This window comes from Rhododendron vialii, chromosome 1a, assembly GCF_030253575.1.
Source record: "Rhododendron vialii isolate Sample 1 chromosome 1a, ASM3025357v1".
NCBI lineage: Eukaryota > Viridiplantae > Streptophyta > Magnoliopsida > Ericales > Ericaceae > Rhododendron > Rhododendron vialii.
In genome coordinates this window covers 10834912-10847545 of record NC_080557.1, presented here as the reverse complement: position 1 = coordinate 10847545, position 12634 = coordinate 10834912, and the positions used below count along the sequence as shown (strand labels likewise).

The following is a 12634-nucleotide window of genomic DNA, read 5'->3' as shown; positions in this document are numbered from 1 at the left end:
AATAAAGAAAATTACTAGATTAATCATACCAAAACTACTATCACCGACTCCACCACACTTAGTCATCCTCCTCATCCGGCTCCTCACAGTATTGAGCCTCGAGCTCCCCCTCCTCATTGGACTCTTTCTCATCCAAAATATATGCTAGCTTGGAGGTCTAATCAATCCTCTCATCATAATAGTCACCCCTATTTTGAATTAGAGTTTGCTCTTTTATAGCATTTCTTTGATTTTTCTTTGAAGAATAAGGTTATTTGAGGTGAGCTTTGTAGCGAGGGAGATTAAGGGGCCAATTTCAAGAGTTTTGGAGAGGAAGATGAAAATTTGGGGCTTTAACTTTTGTAGTGGGAGAGGAGAGATAGGGAATTACATATCAATTCTTCGTCCTTTTGCATCCCAACCACTTCTGTCACATTCACACCACCCCAAACCACCTTAGATCATTGAAACACAATTTCACGCAACCCTCCAAACATCCGGTTACCTAAGTTTGAACAAAAACGGAGACTCGGACTACGGTTCAACAATTTGGAACGAGGGGACACATTTGTGGTTTTATCACGCAAAAATTGCCTTGTATCATTTCCTACGTATGCCAATCAACTCCCATATGATGCATAAAAGATATCTAAACTACTTAAGTATGAACAAACAGATATTATTTACGCAAGTGCGGAAAAAGAGACAAACAAGCATGGGATGCTTCAAAACGAACTTCAACTCTAGGCGATGCATACTACTCGACACAACTTGGAGCTCAATTTGTTCAACAAAGTTCACATATATGCATGCACGTGGATTCAACACATGATTAAATTTGACGGGGTGCACGACTCTTGCCATTATTAGGGAAAATTGAGCATAAACAAGGTATCTAGCATGCGAAATCACCAATTACAAGGGAAAATTGCACAAAAAATTAAAATTTCTATGCAAAACCGAGAAAATAAACTAAGAGCATAAACCATCCCCCCCAACTTGAAATATGCAGCGCCCTCGATGCAAAAAGACGGTAAATAAGAGAGGGACAACAAAAATGTACCGACGGGGTGGAATGTCAACCACCCGATACCTCGACCAAGTTGGAGGATTTTGCGTCATCGCCACCGTTCGTCAACGGAAATGCTTCGAAGGGCACCACCTTGCAAAAAAGTTAAAAACCAACTTCCCAAGAGGAGACAAATGACATGAGTACCGCCGGCTCGCGTTAGCCCGACCCCCAAAAATTATTATTAACAAGTATTTAAACCACCGAATCGTCACGTGATTAAACGGGTACTACTTTTCTCCCCATGTTTCATTTAAGGTGTCGCGAAACAAGTTAGCAACATCTTAAGCGAAGCACGGGTGGCTATACCGGACCACAAAAAATTTGCCCTTACTAACCGGAGCTGGGTACACGAACCTTATTTGAATAGCGGCGTGCGAAGCTATAACCCAAGTCAATGATGGGTACCCCCGAAGAGGCCGGGCCTTCCAAACAATTAAGTCCAGAAGTACGCAGAAGCTCCCCGTGAAAACATTTTTTCAAAGATTTTCAAGTCAACGGATCATCCGGATAAACCGGATCGACTAACTCCTCCACCGTGTCCCCCATCGCAAAATTTTCCAAAAACGGTTTTAAACGTTGACCATTCACTTTAAAAATATGACCATTTGCGGGATTCACAACTTCAATGGCACCGTGTGGAAAAACTTGGTGCACAACATAGGGCCCCTCCCAACGAGATCGCAATTTTCCGGGAAAAACATGGAGTTTAGAATTGTACAACAACACTTTTTGCCCAACTTCAAAATTCTTTCTTTGGATATTCTTATCATGAAATTCTTTGACTTTTGACTTATAAATGTTGGTATTATCATACGCATCCCGCCGGATTTCCTCGAGTTCATTGAGTTGGAGTTTACGATGAGCGCCGGCATCGGGAAACCGAAAGTTTAAAGATTTTATGGCCCAATATGCCTTATGTTCCAACTCAACGGGGAGGTGACAAGCCTTACCGTAGACAAGCCGATAGGGTGAAGCGCCCAACACGGTCTTGTACACGGTTCGGTATGCCCACAAGGCATCGGTCAGACGAAGTGACCAATCCTTCCGGTTCGGATTAACGGTTTTTTCCAAAATGTGCTTTACCTCACGATTGGCGAGCTCGGCTTGGCCATTGGTTTGTGGATGATAAGCGGTGGATACCTTGTGGGTAATGCCATACTTCTTCATGAGGGCCGCAAAAGGCCGATTGCAGAAGTGTGAGCCTTGATCGCTTATAATGGCCCGGGGCGTTCCGAACCGTGACAAAATATGCTCTTTGAGAAAATCAAGCACCACTGCGTGATCGTTGGTGCGTGTAGCCACGGCTTCAACCCATTTGGACACGTAGTCCACCGCCAAGAGAATATAAAGGAACCCGTAAGAATTTGGAAATGGGCCCATAAAGTCAACTCCCCAACAATCAAACACTTCCACGACTAGGATATTGGTGAGGGGCATCATGTTCCTCCGAGTCACCGCACCTAGTTTTTGGCATTGCTCACAAGCCCGGCAAAATGCATAAGCATCCTTATGAAGATTTGGCCAATAGAATCCACATTGGAGAATTTTGGCGGTGGTCTTTTTATGAGAGAAATGGCCACCACACGCCTCGGTGTGACAAAATGAGAGAATCCCCTGTTGATCGTCATCGGGCACACACCGCCGGATAATTTGGTCCAAACAATATTTGAAAAGATAAGGATCATCAAAGAAAAATCTTTTCACCTCATTAAGAAAAAGCCTTCGGTCTTGCGGGGCCCAGTGATCGGGAATGCGCCCGGTGACAAGATAGTTAATTATGTCGGCATACCAAGGGCAACTCGAAACGGCAAAAAGTTGTTCATCCGGAAATGTATCAACAATTGGGAGCTTGGAGGAAGAGTCCTCGAATTCAAGGCGAGATAAGTGATCCGCCACCACATTTTCCACCCCCTTCTTATCCTTAATCGTGATATTGAACTCTTGAAGCAATAAGATCCACCGAATGAGTCGTGCTTTTGCGTCTTGCTTCGTGAAAAGGTACTTTAAAGCGGCATGATCGGTGTAGACAATAATAGGGGACCCCACCAAATATGACCGGAATTTGTCTAAGGCAAAGACGACGGCAAGCAACTCTTTTTCCGTGGTGGAATAGTTCATTTGAGCTTCGTTTAGAGTCTTGCTCGCATAATAGATAACATAAGGATTTTTGTCCTTTCTTTGCCCGAGAACCGCCCCAACCGCATAATCACTAGCATCGCACATGAGTTCAAATGGCAAATTCCAATCCGGTGTTTGTACAATGGGAGGAGAAGTGAGACTTGATTTCAACTTATTGAATGCTTCCTCACACGCCGGAGTCCACTCAAATGGAGTATCCTTTGAAAGGAGGTGGCACAACGGCCGAGATATTGCACTAAAATCTTTGATAAAACGCCGGTAGAAACCGGCATGCCCCAGGAAAGAGCGGATGTCCTTTACACATTTAGGGGTCGGGAGGGTGGCAATAAGATCAATCTTGGCCTTGTCGACTTCGATACCCTTCGACGATACAATATGACCCAAAACGATACCATGAGTCACCATGAAATGGCATTTTTCCCAATTGAGCACCAAATTTTTCTCCTCGCACCTCGCCAACACCTTCTCCAAATTTTCCAAGCAGGATTCAAATGAGTCGCCGAACACTGAGAAATCATCCATAAACACCTCGACGATCTTCTCAATCATATCGCTAAATATGCCCATCATACACCGTGAGAATGTTCCGGGTGCATTACACAAGCCGAATGGCATGCGTCGATAAGCAAACGTTCCAAATGGACAAGTGAACGTCGTTTTCTCTTGATCGGGTAAGGCGACCTCTATTTGGTTGTACCCCGAATATCCGTCTAGAAAGCAATAATAAGCATGTCCCGCCACCCGCTCCAAAATTTGATCAATGAAAGGAAGCGGGAAATGGTCCTTCCGGGTGCTAGCATTAAGCTTCCGGTAATCAATACACACACGCCATCTAGTGGTGACTCGAGTAGGGACTAACTCATTGTTGGCGTTGGGAACCACCGTGACACCGGATTTCTTGGGGACCACTTGGATAGGACTAACCCATTTACTGTCAGCGATCGGATAGATAATTCCCACATCTAAGAGTTTCAAAACCTCCGCCTTCACCACATCTTTCATTATGGGATTCAACCGGCGTTGTGGTTGGCGAGAGGGTTTGACATCGTCTTCGAGGGCAATGTGGTGGGAACAAATTGAAGCATCGATCCCCTTAATATCCGCGATAGACCAACCAATGGCTTTGGTATGCCGCTTTAAAATTTCAAGGAGTTGGGATTCTTGCGAGCCGTTGAGAGATGAGGAGATCACCACCGGGTAGGTTTCATGTTCACCTAAAAAGGCATATTTCAATGTTTCCGGGAGGACCTTCAACTCAAGTTTTGGTGATTGAATACTCGAGGGAAGGGTCTTACTCTCGAGAGGAGGCAACTCTTCAAATTTCGGAGACCATACATCCGTCCCACAAACATCTTCAATGTCAAGCAAAGAACACAAATACTCCACCTCCGGTGAGTCAAGAAAATTTTCTTCTTCGGCGGTAAAACACACCTCCAACGGATCCTTACACAAGAAAGTATCCACATGTTCTTGGACCAAAGAATCGATAAGATTGACTTCATGAATACACTCATCATCCCCCATTTGGCTCCCAATGTTGAACACGTTCACTTCCATCTTCATGTTGCCAAAAGTAAGATTGAGCAAACCACTTCGGCAATGGATAACGGCATCGGCCGTGGCTAGGAATGGACGCCCAAGAATGACCGGAGTTGACGTTGAGACTTGTGAGGTGGGTACGGGGCAAGTATCCAAGACGACGAAATCCACGGGATAGATAAAATTGTCCACTTGCACAAGTACATCTTCCACCATCCCTCTCGGGACTCGAATGCTCCTATCGGTCAATTGAAGTGTCACCGGCGTAGGTCTCATCTCCCCCAATCCAAGTTGTTCATAAACAGAATACGGAAGCAAGTTCACACTAGCCCCCAAATCGAGGAGGGCTTTTTCAATCTTCTTGTCCCCAATAGTGATTGAGATGGTTGGACAACCCGGATCTTTATACTTGGGAACCACGTTGGTTTGAATAATAGAACTCACTTGTTCCGTCAAGAAAACTTTCTTTTGAACATTTAACTTACGCTTTTGAGTGCATAAGTCTTTGAGAAACTTGGCATATGTGGGAATTTGCTTGACGGCATCCACCAACGGGATATTGATTCTCATTTGCTTGAAAAGCTCGTAGATCTCGGAGTTGGTATTGGCATGGGCCGGAGCTTTCAAACGTTGGGGAAAAGGAGCCGGAATGTTGGTGACGGGTGCCTTCGGCTCTTCCTCGGGAGATTTTGCCAATTGCTCACCAACGGGAGAGGGCTCCGAGGTTGGTGAGTCAATAAGAGGGTCCGGAGCTTGCGATACAATGGGTGTAACCCTTGGCTTGATAGGCTTTGGAGGAATGGCCTTATCAATCTCCTTGCCACTCCGCAATGTTGTAATAGACTTGGCGTGCTCGGGACTAAGCACCGAAGAGCTCGCCACATAATTGCTTCCTTGCGGATTCACTTGGGGTTGAGTTGGAAGTTTCCCCTTTTCTTGTTGAAGCATCCCCACCGTATTAGTCAACTTTGCCATTTGATTCTTGATCTCCCCGAGCGTTTGAGTGGTTTGCTCGTGGAGGGACGTTTGGCTTTGCATGAAAGATGACATAATATCCTCCATTGATCGCTTTTGAGGTTGAAATTGATTTGGCCCTTGAGGAGGTCCGGGAGGTGCAAACCCCGGAGGTTGTTGATGTTGAGAGAATCTCGGCGCTCCTTGAGATTGAGGAGGCCGAAAAGCTTGGTGTTGTTGAGGTGGTGGAACTTGTGGAGGTCCGGGAGGTTGAGAATCACTCCACCGGAAATTAGGATGCATCTTCCACCCCAGATTGAAAGTTTGAGAATAAGGGTCAAACCGTTGATTAACGGCATTGACCTCCGCTTGCCCGGTTCCTTGAAGAATATCCTTAACGGTAGGGAGCATTTGGTAATCTCCCGTAGCATGACCTGCAATTTCACACAACACACAAATTTCCTCCGCCTTGGCCACAGAGGCCATCCCAGCAACTTTGTTGAGTTGTAAAGTTTCAATTTGGCGGGAAAGCTGGGCGACCTTATGAGCTAACTCATTTTGCTCATTCAATTGAAATTTACCGGAATTGCTCGGAACCGGATTAACCACGCTCTTGTCAGAAGGGTCCGAGCAATCCCAGTTTTGAGTTTTTTCAGATAACTCCTCAAAATAGTCCCACGCCGCATCAGGGGTTTTAGCCATGACTCCACCCACACACATGCTATCCATAAGAAGTCGAGTGCTTGGAAAGCATCCCTTTAATAAATACTCGACTCTTTGAAAAATCGGTAAGCCATGATGTGGGATGGAGTTAAGCAAATCCTTGTACCTTTCCCAATATTGATAAAAAGATTCCCCCTCTCTTTGTTTGAAAGTTTGAATTTGATTCATGAGTTCCTTTGTGAGATGTGGGGGAAAAAATTTCATGAAGAAAGCCTTTGATAAATCCGCCCAATTTGCCAAGGATTGGGCCCTCATGTTATTCAACCAAATCTTGGCTTTGTCTTTCACGGAAAATGGGAAGAGTTTTAACTTTGCGGACTCAAGCTGAGCGGGCGTAGACACTATTGTGGATACCAACTCCTCGAATGCCCGCATATGAGTGTACGGGCATTCCTTATCTTTGCCATAAAAAGATGGCATCATGTTAATGTGATGCATTTTAACGGTGAAATTATTCGCCTCGGTTGCGGCCGGAAGGACTATAGTAGGCCGCGGAGTAGTACGGGCCGGATTCAAATAGTCGCTCATAGTCCTTTCGGGCACAACCGGCGGCATCTCGCCTTCACCGTTTCCGGCCATTCTTTCTCGAGGAGGGGTTCTTACAGAAAAAGGAGTTCTTTGGGGTGGTGGCGTCCTTGCTCGAACCCGACGAGGAGTTTTGGGTCGAGGAGGAGAAAAAGATCTATGAAGCCTTTTAGAAGTTGGGCTCCGAAAGGCTCCACGATGACCACCACGCATACACTTTAAAAACCCTTCTCGAGAATTAATGGCCAACAAGGATAAAGCAAACAGACAAGAGGGGCTATGCCGCCACCTCCTAACAACAGCTACGAGGGGCTATGCCGCCGCCTCGATAAGAAAAGACAATAAAAGAAAAGGTGATTTGTACTTACTCTAGCTTCGTTAAACCTCACGTTTGAGAAACTCAAGTTAGAGGTATCCGCTAGATTAAGTATAAATCACGCAAAGTTAAAATTAACGAGATACTTACAATGGATTGACGAACCTCCAAAATAAGCTATAAAAGAAAGCGCTCCCCGGCAACGGCGCCAAAAAACGCTTGCGACCTTAAAGTGTGTTGCAATAAGAATACCCCAAGCGTAGGGCTAGGTCGGTTGAAAGCATAATAAAACCCGGAAGTCCGGGGTCGAATCCACAGGGAGCGCATCCATAACTTGGTTAGGAGATTAGCTTGCGTAGAGAATTTTGGCGTTAGGACCGCCAACCAAAATTCGGCGTTGAGACGGCCAACTAAGCGATTTAGAAAGTGGCTACTTAACCTAACTACGGCTTTTTAATTGGAGATTAAACTAAAGGCTAGGTTTGGGGATAATTAACACCCATAACGTAAGGATAAACTCGATTCTTCTTTTCTTAACAACGGTGTTAAACATGACTAGGGCTGTTTTGATTCATTTTAACAAACACAAAGAGGGACATAGCTCCAAGCATCAAATGTGGCAAATAGCATAACCCTTGCCTACACTTGATCAAAAAGATTAACACCTCTAAGTTTTGGTACATAAAATTAGTCCTAAGCCATGTTTAAGCTAGAAAATGGAATTTTACAAAAGAAGAACAAGCTACATCCTTGGTTACGGGATGTTAACCATCCCACAACCTAACCTTACTACACTACTCACACATATCGAAAGAAGACATGAAATGAGCAAGGGTAAAGATTAGGAGAAAATTAAACATTGATTAAATTCGAAATAAAGACAAGATCCTCGAAGAGAACGAGATTCCTTACAACTTTAATGAAGACCAAATGCTTCGGAAGTAAACGGATCGTGCTTAAAATCCTTCTCAAAGCATAAATGAGGAGAGAGGTGAGAGCTCTATTAATGGAGGTAGAGAGAGAAAGTGCAAAAGATGAAGATCACCTACTCCAATCAGGTCTGGGGGTATTTATAGCCCCTTAAAAACGAGTTACAAAGGTCCTAAATGCCCCTAAAAAGTTACAAAAGTCGGGCACAAAAAGTAGATTTTTTTCCAGCATGTACCGGTATCGTGAAAACCTAATACCGGTACATCGCTTGTTTCACAGCATTTTGAACCAAATCTGTCCGCGATGTACAGGTACAGCTTTTATCGGTACAGGTACATCGCTGGCAGAAAGCTTCCGAATTGTTTTCTTCTTTCCAACGGCCCCTTTGATGACCCGAATAGCCTTCGACCCTTCTTTACATGCTCCTTGGGACTCGGTGGCGGGATGCCATGTGGCCTTGGGTCTTTGGATGCTCCCGGGTTGATTTCCTTGGCGTTCAAAACGTCTTATTTCCACATTTTACCTATAACTCACAAAAACACAACCTCCGTGCAATATCATCTAAATAAAGCAAGTTACGCACGTGAGAGTGACAAAATAGGGATCGATAAGCCCATTTATTTACACTATTGAGGGCTTATCAGATACTGATTTTTCACCTCTTGAATTTCTCTCATTGAGATGAATCAATAATTGATAGTGATTTTTCATCTTTTGGATTCCTCTCATCAAAATGAATCAATAATCCCAAAAAAAAGTTGACAGAAATCAAAGAAATCCAAATATAAGCCTTGTAGAAATTAAGTAGGGGCTTTATTGTAATGCAAATATAAACCTTAAGGGTGATATTTGTAGTTTATCTAACCAATTTAACGGAGAGAGGCGACGGCGTCACCTGCGGGGACCCTTTAAACACAAAATTGAAACGTTGGGGACGAAATTATTACAATTGGTATGTTTGGGGACCAAAACGGCACGCGACTAATACTTTGGGGACCAAAAATGCCAATAACCCGATGTTTTTATGATTGTTTTACTAGACTATAAACGTAGATATATTGCTTTTCAAATTTTTGTCTGTAATCTCGTCGCTAAGTTATTGTTATTTCAATATATTAGTTGGGTTCAAATCGTTAACACTTGCTAGTTGAAGGATAAATTATAGATTCATGGCAAACAAGTGAGTTTTCGTTAATCAAAAACTATGACTATCTCATCTCAAATCCGAACATTTTTCCCACGGAAATCCGAACAATGAGTAATGCAAAAAGCAACATATTTTACGTTGATAGGAAACCAAACATATTTACTTTGACAAAAGTTGGTTGGTGGTACTCTTTTTCCTAGCCGTTTATGAGACCATCTTTTTCTGTTTCTTGCTAGATTATTGAATGACTCAACGCTTAATAAGTTGGAAGTTCTTTGCGTTAAGGGATTTGTTTCACTTATTTTTGGTAGAATTGAGATATGTGACCGAACGGTCCTGTCCAAATCAACAATGGACCGACAGAGTTGAATCTGATTCTCTAATGGTGTTCAGTGTTTTTCTTTTTCTAAAATTTTGCAGGAACAATAAGTGGGATGGCTACAACGAGTACTGCAATAATGTCTCTCGCCCCATATAACACATGTTTCATAGTCTTCAAATAACTTCTCGCAACAATGAGGCCAATCAGGCGCCGGTCACTGATCTTTTGGCAAAGAATGCAGCCACATATCAAGAGAGTTTTGTGCATTTTAATTCTTTGTCATCTCCTTTTATTGATGACAGATGTTTTGATGCAAAATATATATCAGGTCCTGAGCCCCACATCCTTGTCCCAAGTTGCATGTAAATTATAGTGAGGTTGTTTTTTTACCCTGTTCTGGCCCAAATAAATAGTACATGTAATAGTACATGTAATGTAGTATCTGAACAAATTTGATAAACTTCAACTTTGGAGAGTGATAAATGAAATAACGCCAATAGAATTTTTAGTAATCCTAGCCTACAGAAAAAATTGAGTCAGTGGTTCAGGTGATCTTGCTTGCCATCTTTCGGCTCCACCTGGAAAATGCTATAGGCACCGACCGGCATGCAGGGCTCACTCTCGGTTTCACACGGATGATGCCCATAGAATGGTTCGGCTCCACCCATGGCCATAGACTTGGTATCTGGAATGATTATCAATATTCTGCAAACAATTAGGCATATTAAATACAACATACAACCAAAAACACATTTGATGACACACTTTGGTGACAAAAAATTGGTGTTGACACGAAATATATTCAATGGTGATTAAAAATTTCAGTGCTTGTCACCAAAAACCCTTAGGTAACCAGCAGCTAGTGTGCCAAATAAAGAGGAGATTCGGTGACAAAAAATTTGTCTCTGAAGACATGTTTCGGTGACAAGCATAGAGTTGTCACTAAAAGATCTGAATTTTCGCACTCCCGGTTGCTATTCATTTTGGCGCGTTAAATGAAAAGTTATGCCATGTGAAACGACGTCGTTTCATGTGTCTTTGCTTGTCACAAAAAATAAGCCCTATTTTTGCTCTACTCATAGGCTGCCTCTCTCCACTTACGCTGCACCCTCCATTCACACTGAAGACTCAAACTTGGCCCCCTTCCTTGCCGAACTCGGCGGCACCACAACCACCATGGACGACGGAAAAGCTCGCTTTGTGATTTCTGGTATTCCTCCACTCTCCAATCTTCCGATTTCGTGGATATTTTTCCCCGCATTTACAAGAAAAATCGATTCGTTTCACAGCTCACTGACTCAATCCCCTTTCTCTCTCAATTGATCCCCTTAATCTAATAGTGGTACGTCTCTCTCTCTCTCTCAGTCGAACGGTGGCTGTTTCAACAGTGATATAGTGTATGGTTGTATTCAATTTGGCCTCCCCTTGTTTCCATCTCCTCTCACTGGTGACATAGCCGCCTCCTATCACGTTGGTGACAGCGGCGGCGTCTCTCGACAGCTGTCTAGGAGTTTGTTCCCGTTGGTGAATCACTACTCTTCGCGACCGAGTTTTGACGAGTCGCTCCTCAAAGTCATCGAGTCGGAGATCAAGTGCGCCGAAGAGTCTGACGACCAGGATGAGGTACGGTTCTCCGTTTGTGTTTTTTGTTTTAGGGTTTTCACGCCATTTGAGTTGTGAGAAAGAGAGAAGAGACATGTTTTTTATTTGTCACATAAAATGGACCATGAAAAAGCAACAACAAACATATAAGGGGTTTTCGGCATTTTTTTGCCAAATAGGGGTTTTATAATTCTGATTGTTTTTTTGGTATTGTATCTGTCGAGGGGTTTGTTGGGGGATTTGATGATGTGGATTTCAATCGCGAATTGGAAAGAAAACCTCCACAAAATCATGCTCGATGTCCACGACGATGATGGCGATGAAGGGCTCGAGATCTACAATTCGCCAGATCAAAAAGGTCATCTCAACACTGACCGTCGATTCCCTTACTGTTTCGCCCATTCAAGTCCTGCTTCGCATTCTCCCATGGCCAATGGATTCGATTCCCCGGCCGTACAACGATGAGGTATTATTCCATTGTCTTTCGGTCACTATCTAATGAAATGTCCTTATGAATTTTTTGTTGTTGTTATTGTTTCACATTCATTTCTCTGCTCTGAGTTGTGCATGTGCTTCAGTTATTCAGGGATACAGCTTTGGTTTTTGTAGAATTATATGAATTTGAAATAGAACTCCCTATGCAAGTGAAAAATAGCGAGCTATGTGAACTCCCTACGCAATGTCCACATTGTAAGGGTCAATTGGGAAACTATTTTTCCTCTTCTACATGATTACGCTACAAGACATGAATTTTCTTTTTTCCCTTTTTAGGCTAGGCCCACTATGTATCAAATTGTGAAGGAGATGATTGACAAGATGGCCTATGCAGTAAGTTTGTATTTGGTTATATTAGTTCTCATAACTATTGAGTACTTTGATGTTTCTTTCAAAAGACTGCAATTTTTTGTATCCGTTTACTGCTTGTGCAGGTGAAATTTGTTCGAGTCACAAAGAGAGTACATGAAGCATATTTTGGTAGTTAACCAATAGAGTACATGAAATTTCTTTCAGGTGTAATTGCATCTCTTTTTTTCTGCTGCAATTTTGTATAAGTAAGTAAGGAGATGAAGTTGCTTTTTGGTAGTTAACCAAGATGGAGTTGAAGACTTTTTGGTAGTTAAATGAAACACTTGTTTTGAGTTCTTTTTGTCATTGGACACACCATGGATATGGATGTTTTGTAGTTTCAGTAATGCTGTTAAGTTTGAAGTGGTTATTATTGGAGGATGAATGTTTTGAAGTTGGATGATGAATGTTGACTTATTGGATATTTGATTTGAATGATATTTTGCTTCTTCGCAATTTAAGTTTTGCTAAGTTGAATCATAAGATATAAAAAAAAATCAGAAACTTCGTAAGCAGGTGAAAACAATATATGAAATAAAG

The 12634-nt window shown here is 42.8% G+C and overlaps 2 protein-coding genes and 1 non-coding gene across 5 annotated transcripts; 2 read left to right on the top strand and 1 right to left on the bottom strand.

Annotated features, from left to right (window-relative positions):
• Positions 1-1537: 1537 nt before the first annotated feature.
• LOC131328002 (uncharacterized) lies at positions 1538-7144 on the bottom strand. Its single transcript, XM_058361129.1, has 3 exons — positions 6672-7144; positions 4016-6512; positions 1538-3550 (listed from the first exon to the last, which is right to left on the bottom strand). Exons 1-3 carry the CDS (start codon positions 7142-7144, stop codon positions 1538-1540), a joined length of 4983 nt encoding a protein of 1660 aa, XP_058217112.1.
• Positions 6474-6580, top strand: LOC131308987 (small nucleolar RNA R71). The gene has a single exon (XR_009194665.1). It is a non-coding gene; the product is annotated as a small nucleolar RNA R71 (small nucleolar RNA).
• A 3715-nt stretch (positions 7145-10859) lies between the features above and the next one.
• On the top strand, positions 10860-12550 carry LOC131301247 (uncharacterized). 3 transcript variants are annotated; one of them, XM_058327440.1, is made up of 3 exons: positions 10860-11714; positions 12020-12076; positions 12178-12550. In XM_058327440.1, the coding sequence occupies exons 1-3, from the start codon at positions 11547-11549 to the stop codon at positions 12229-12231; spliced, it is 279 nt and encodes a 92-aa protein (XP_058183423.1). In that variant the 5' UTR covers positions 10860-11546; the 3' UTR covers positions 12232-12550. The 3 variants fall into 3 exon arrangements, 2 of the variants coding, with proteins under 2 accessions (XP_058183423.1, XP_058183415.1); XR_009191220.1 differs by lacking the exon at positions 10860-11714 and adding an exon at positions 11822-11938; XM_058327432.1 differs by having other exon boundaries at positions 11476-11714; positions 12020-12217.
• Positions 12551-12634: the final 84 nt, after the last annotated feature.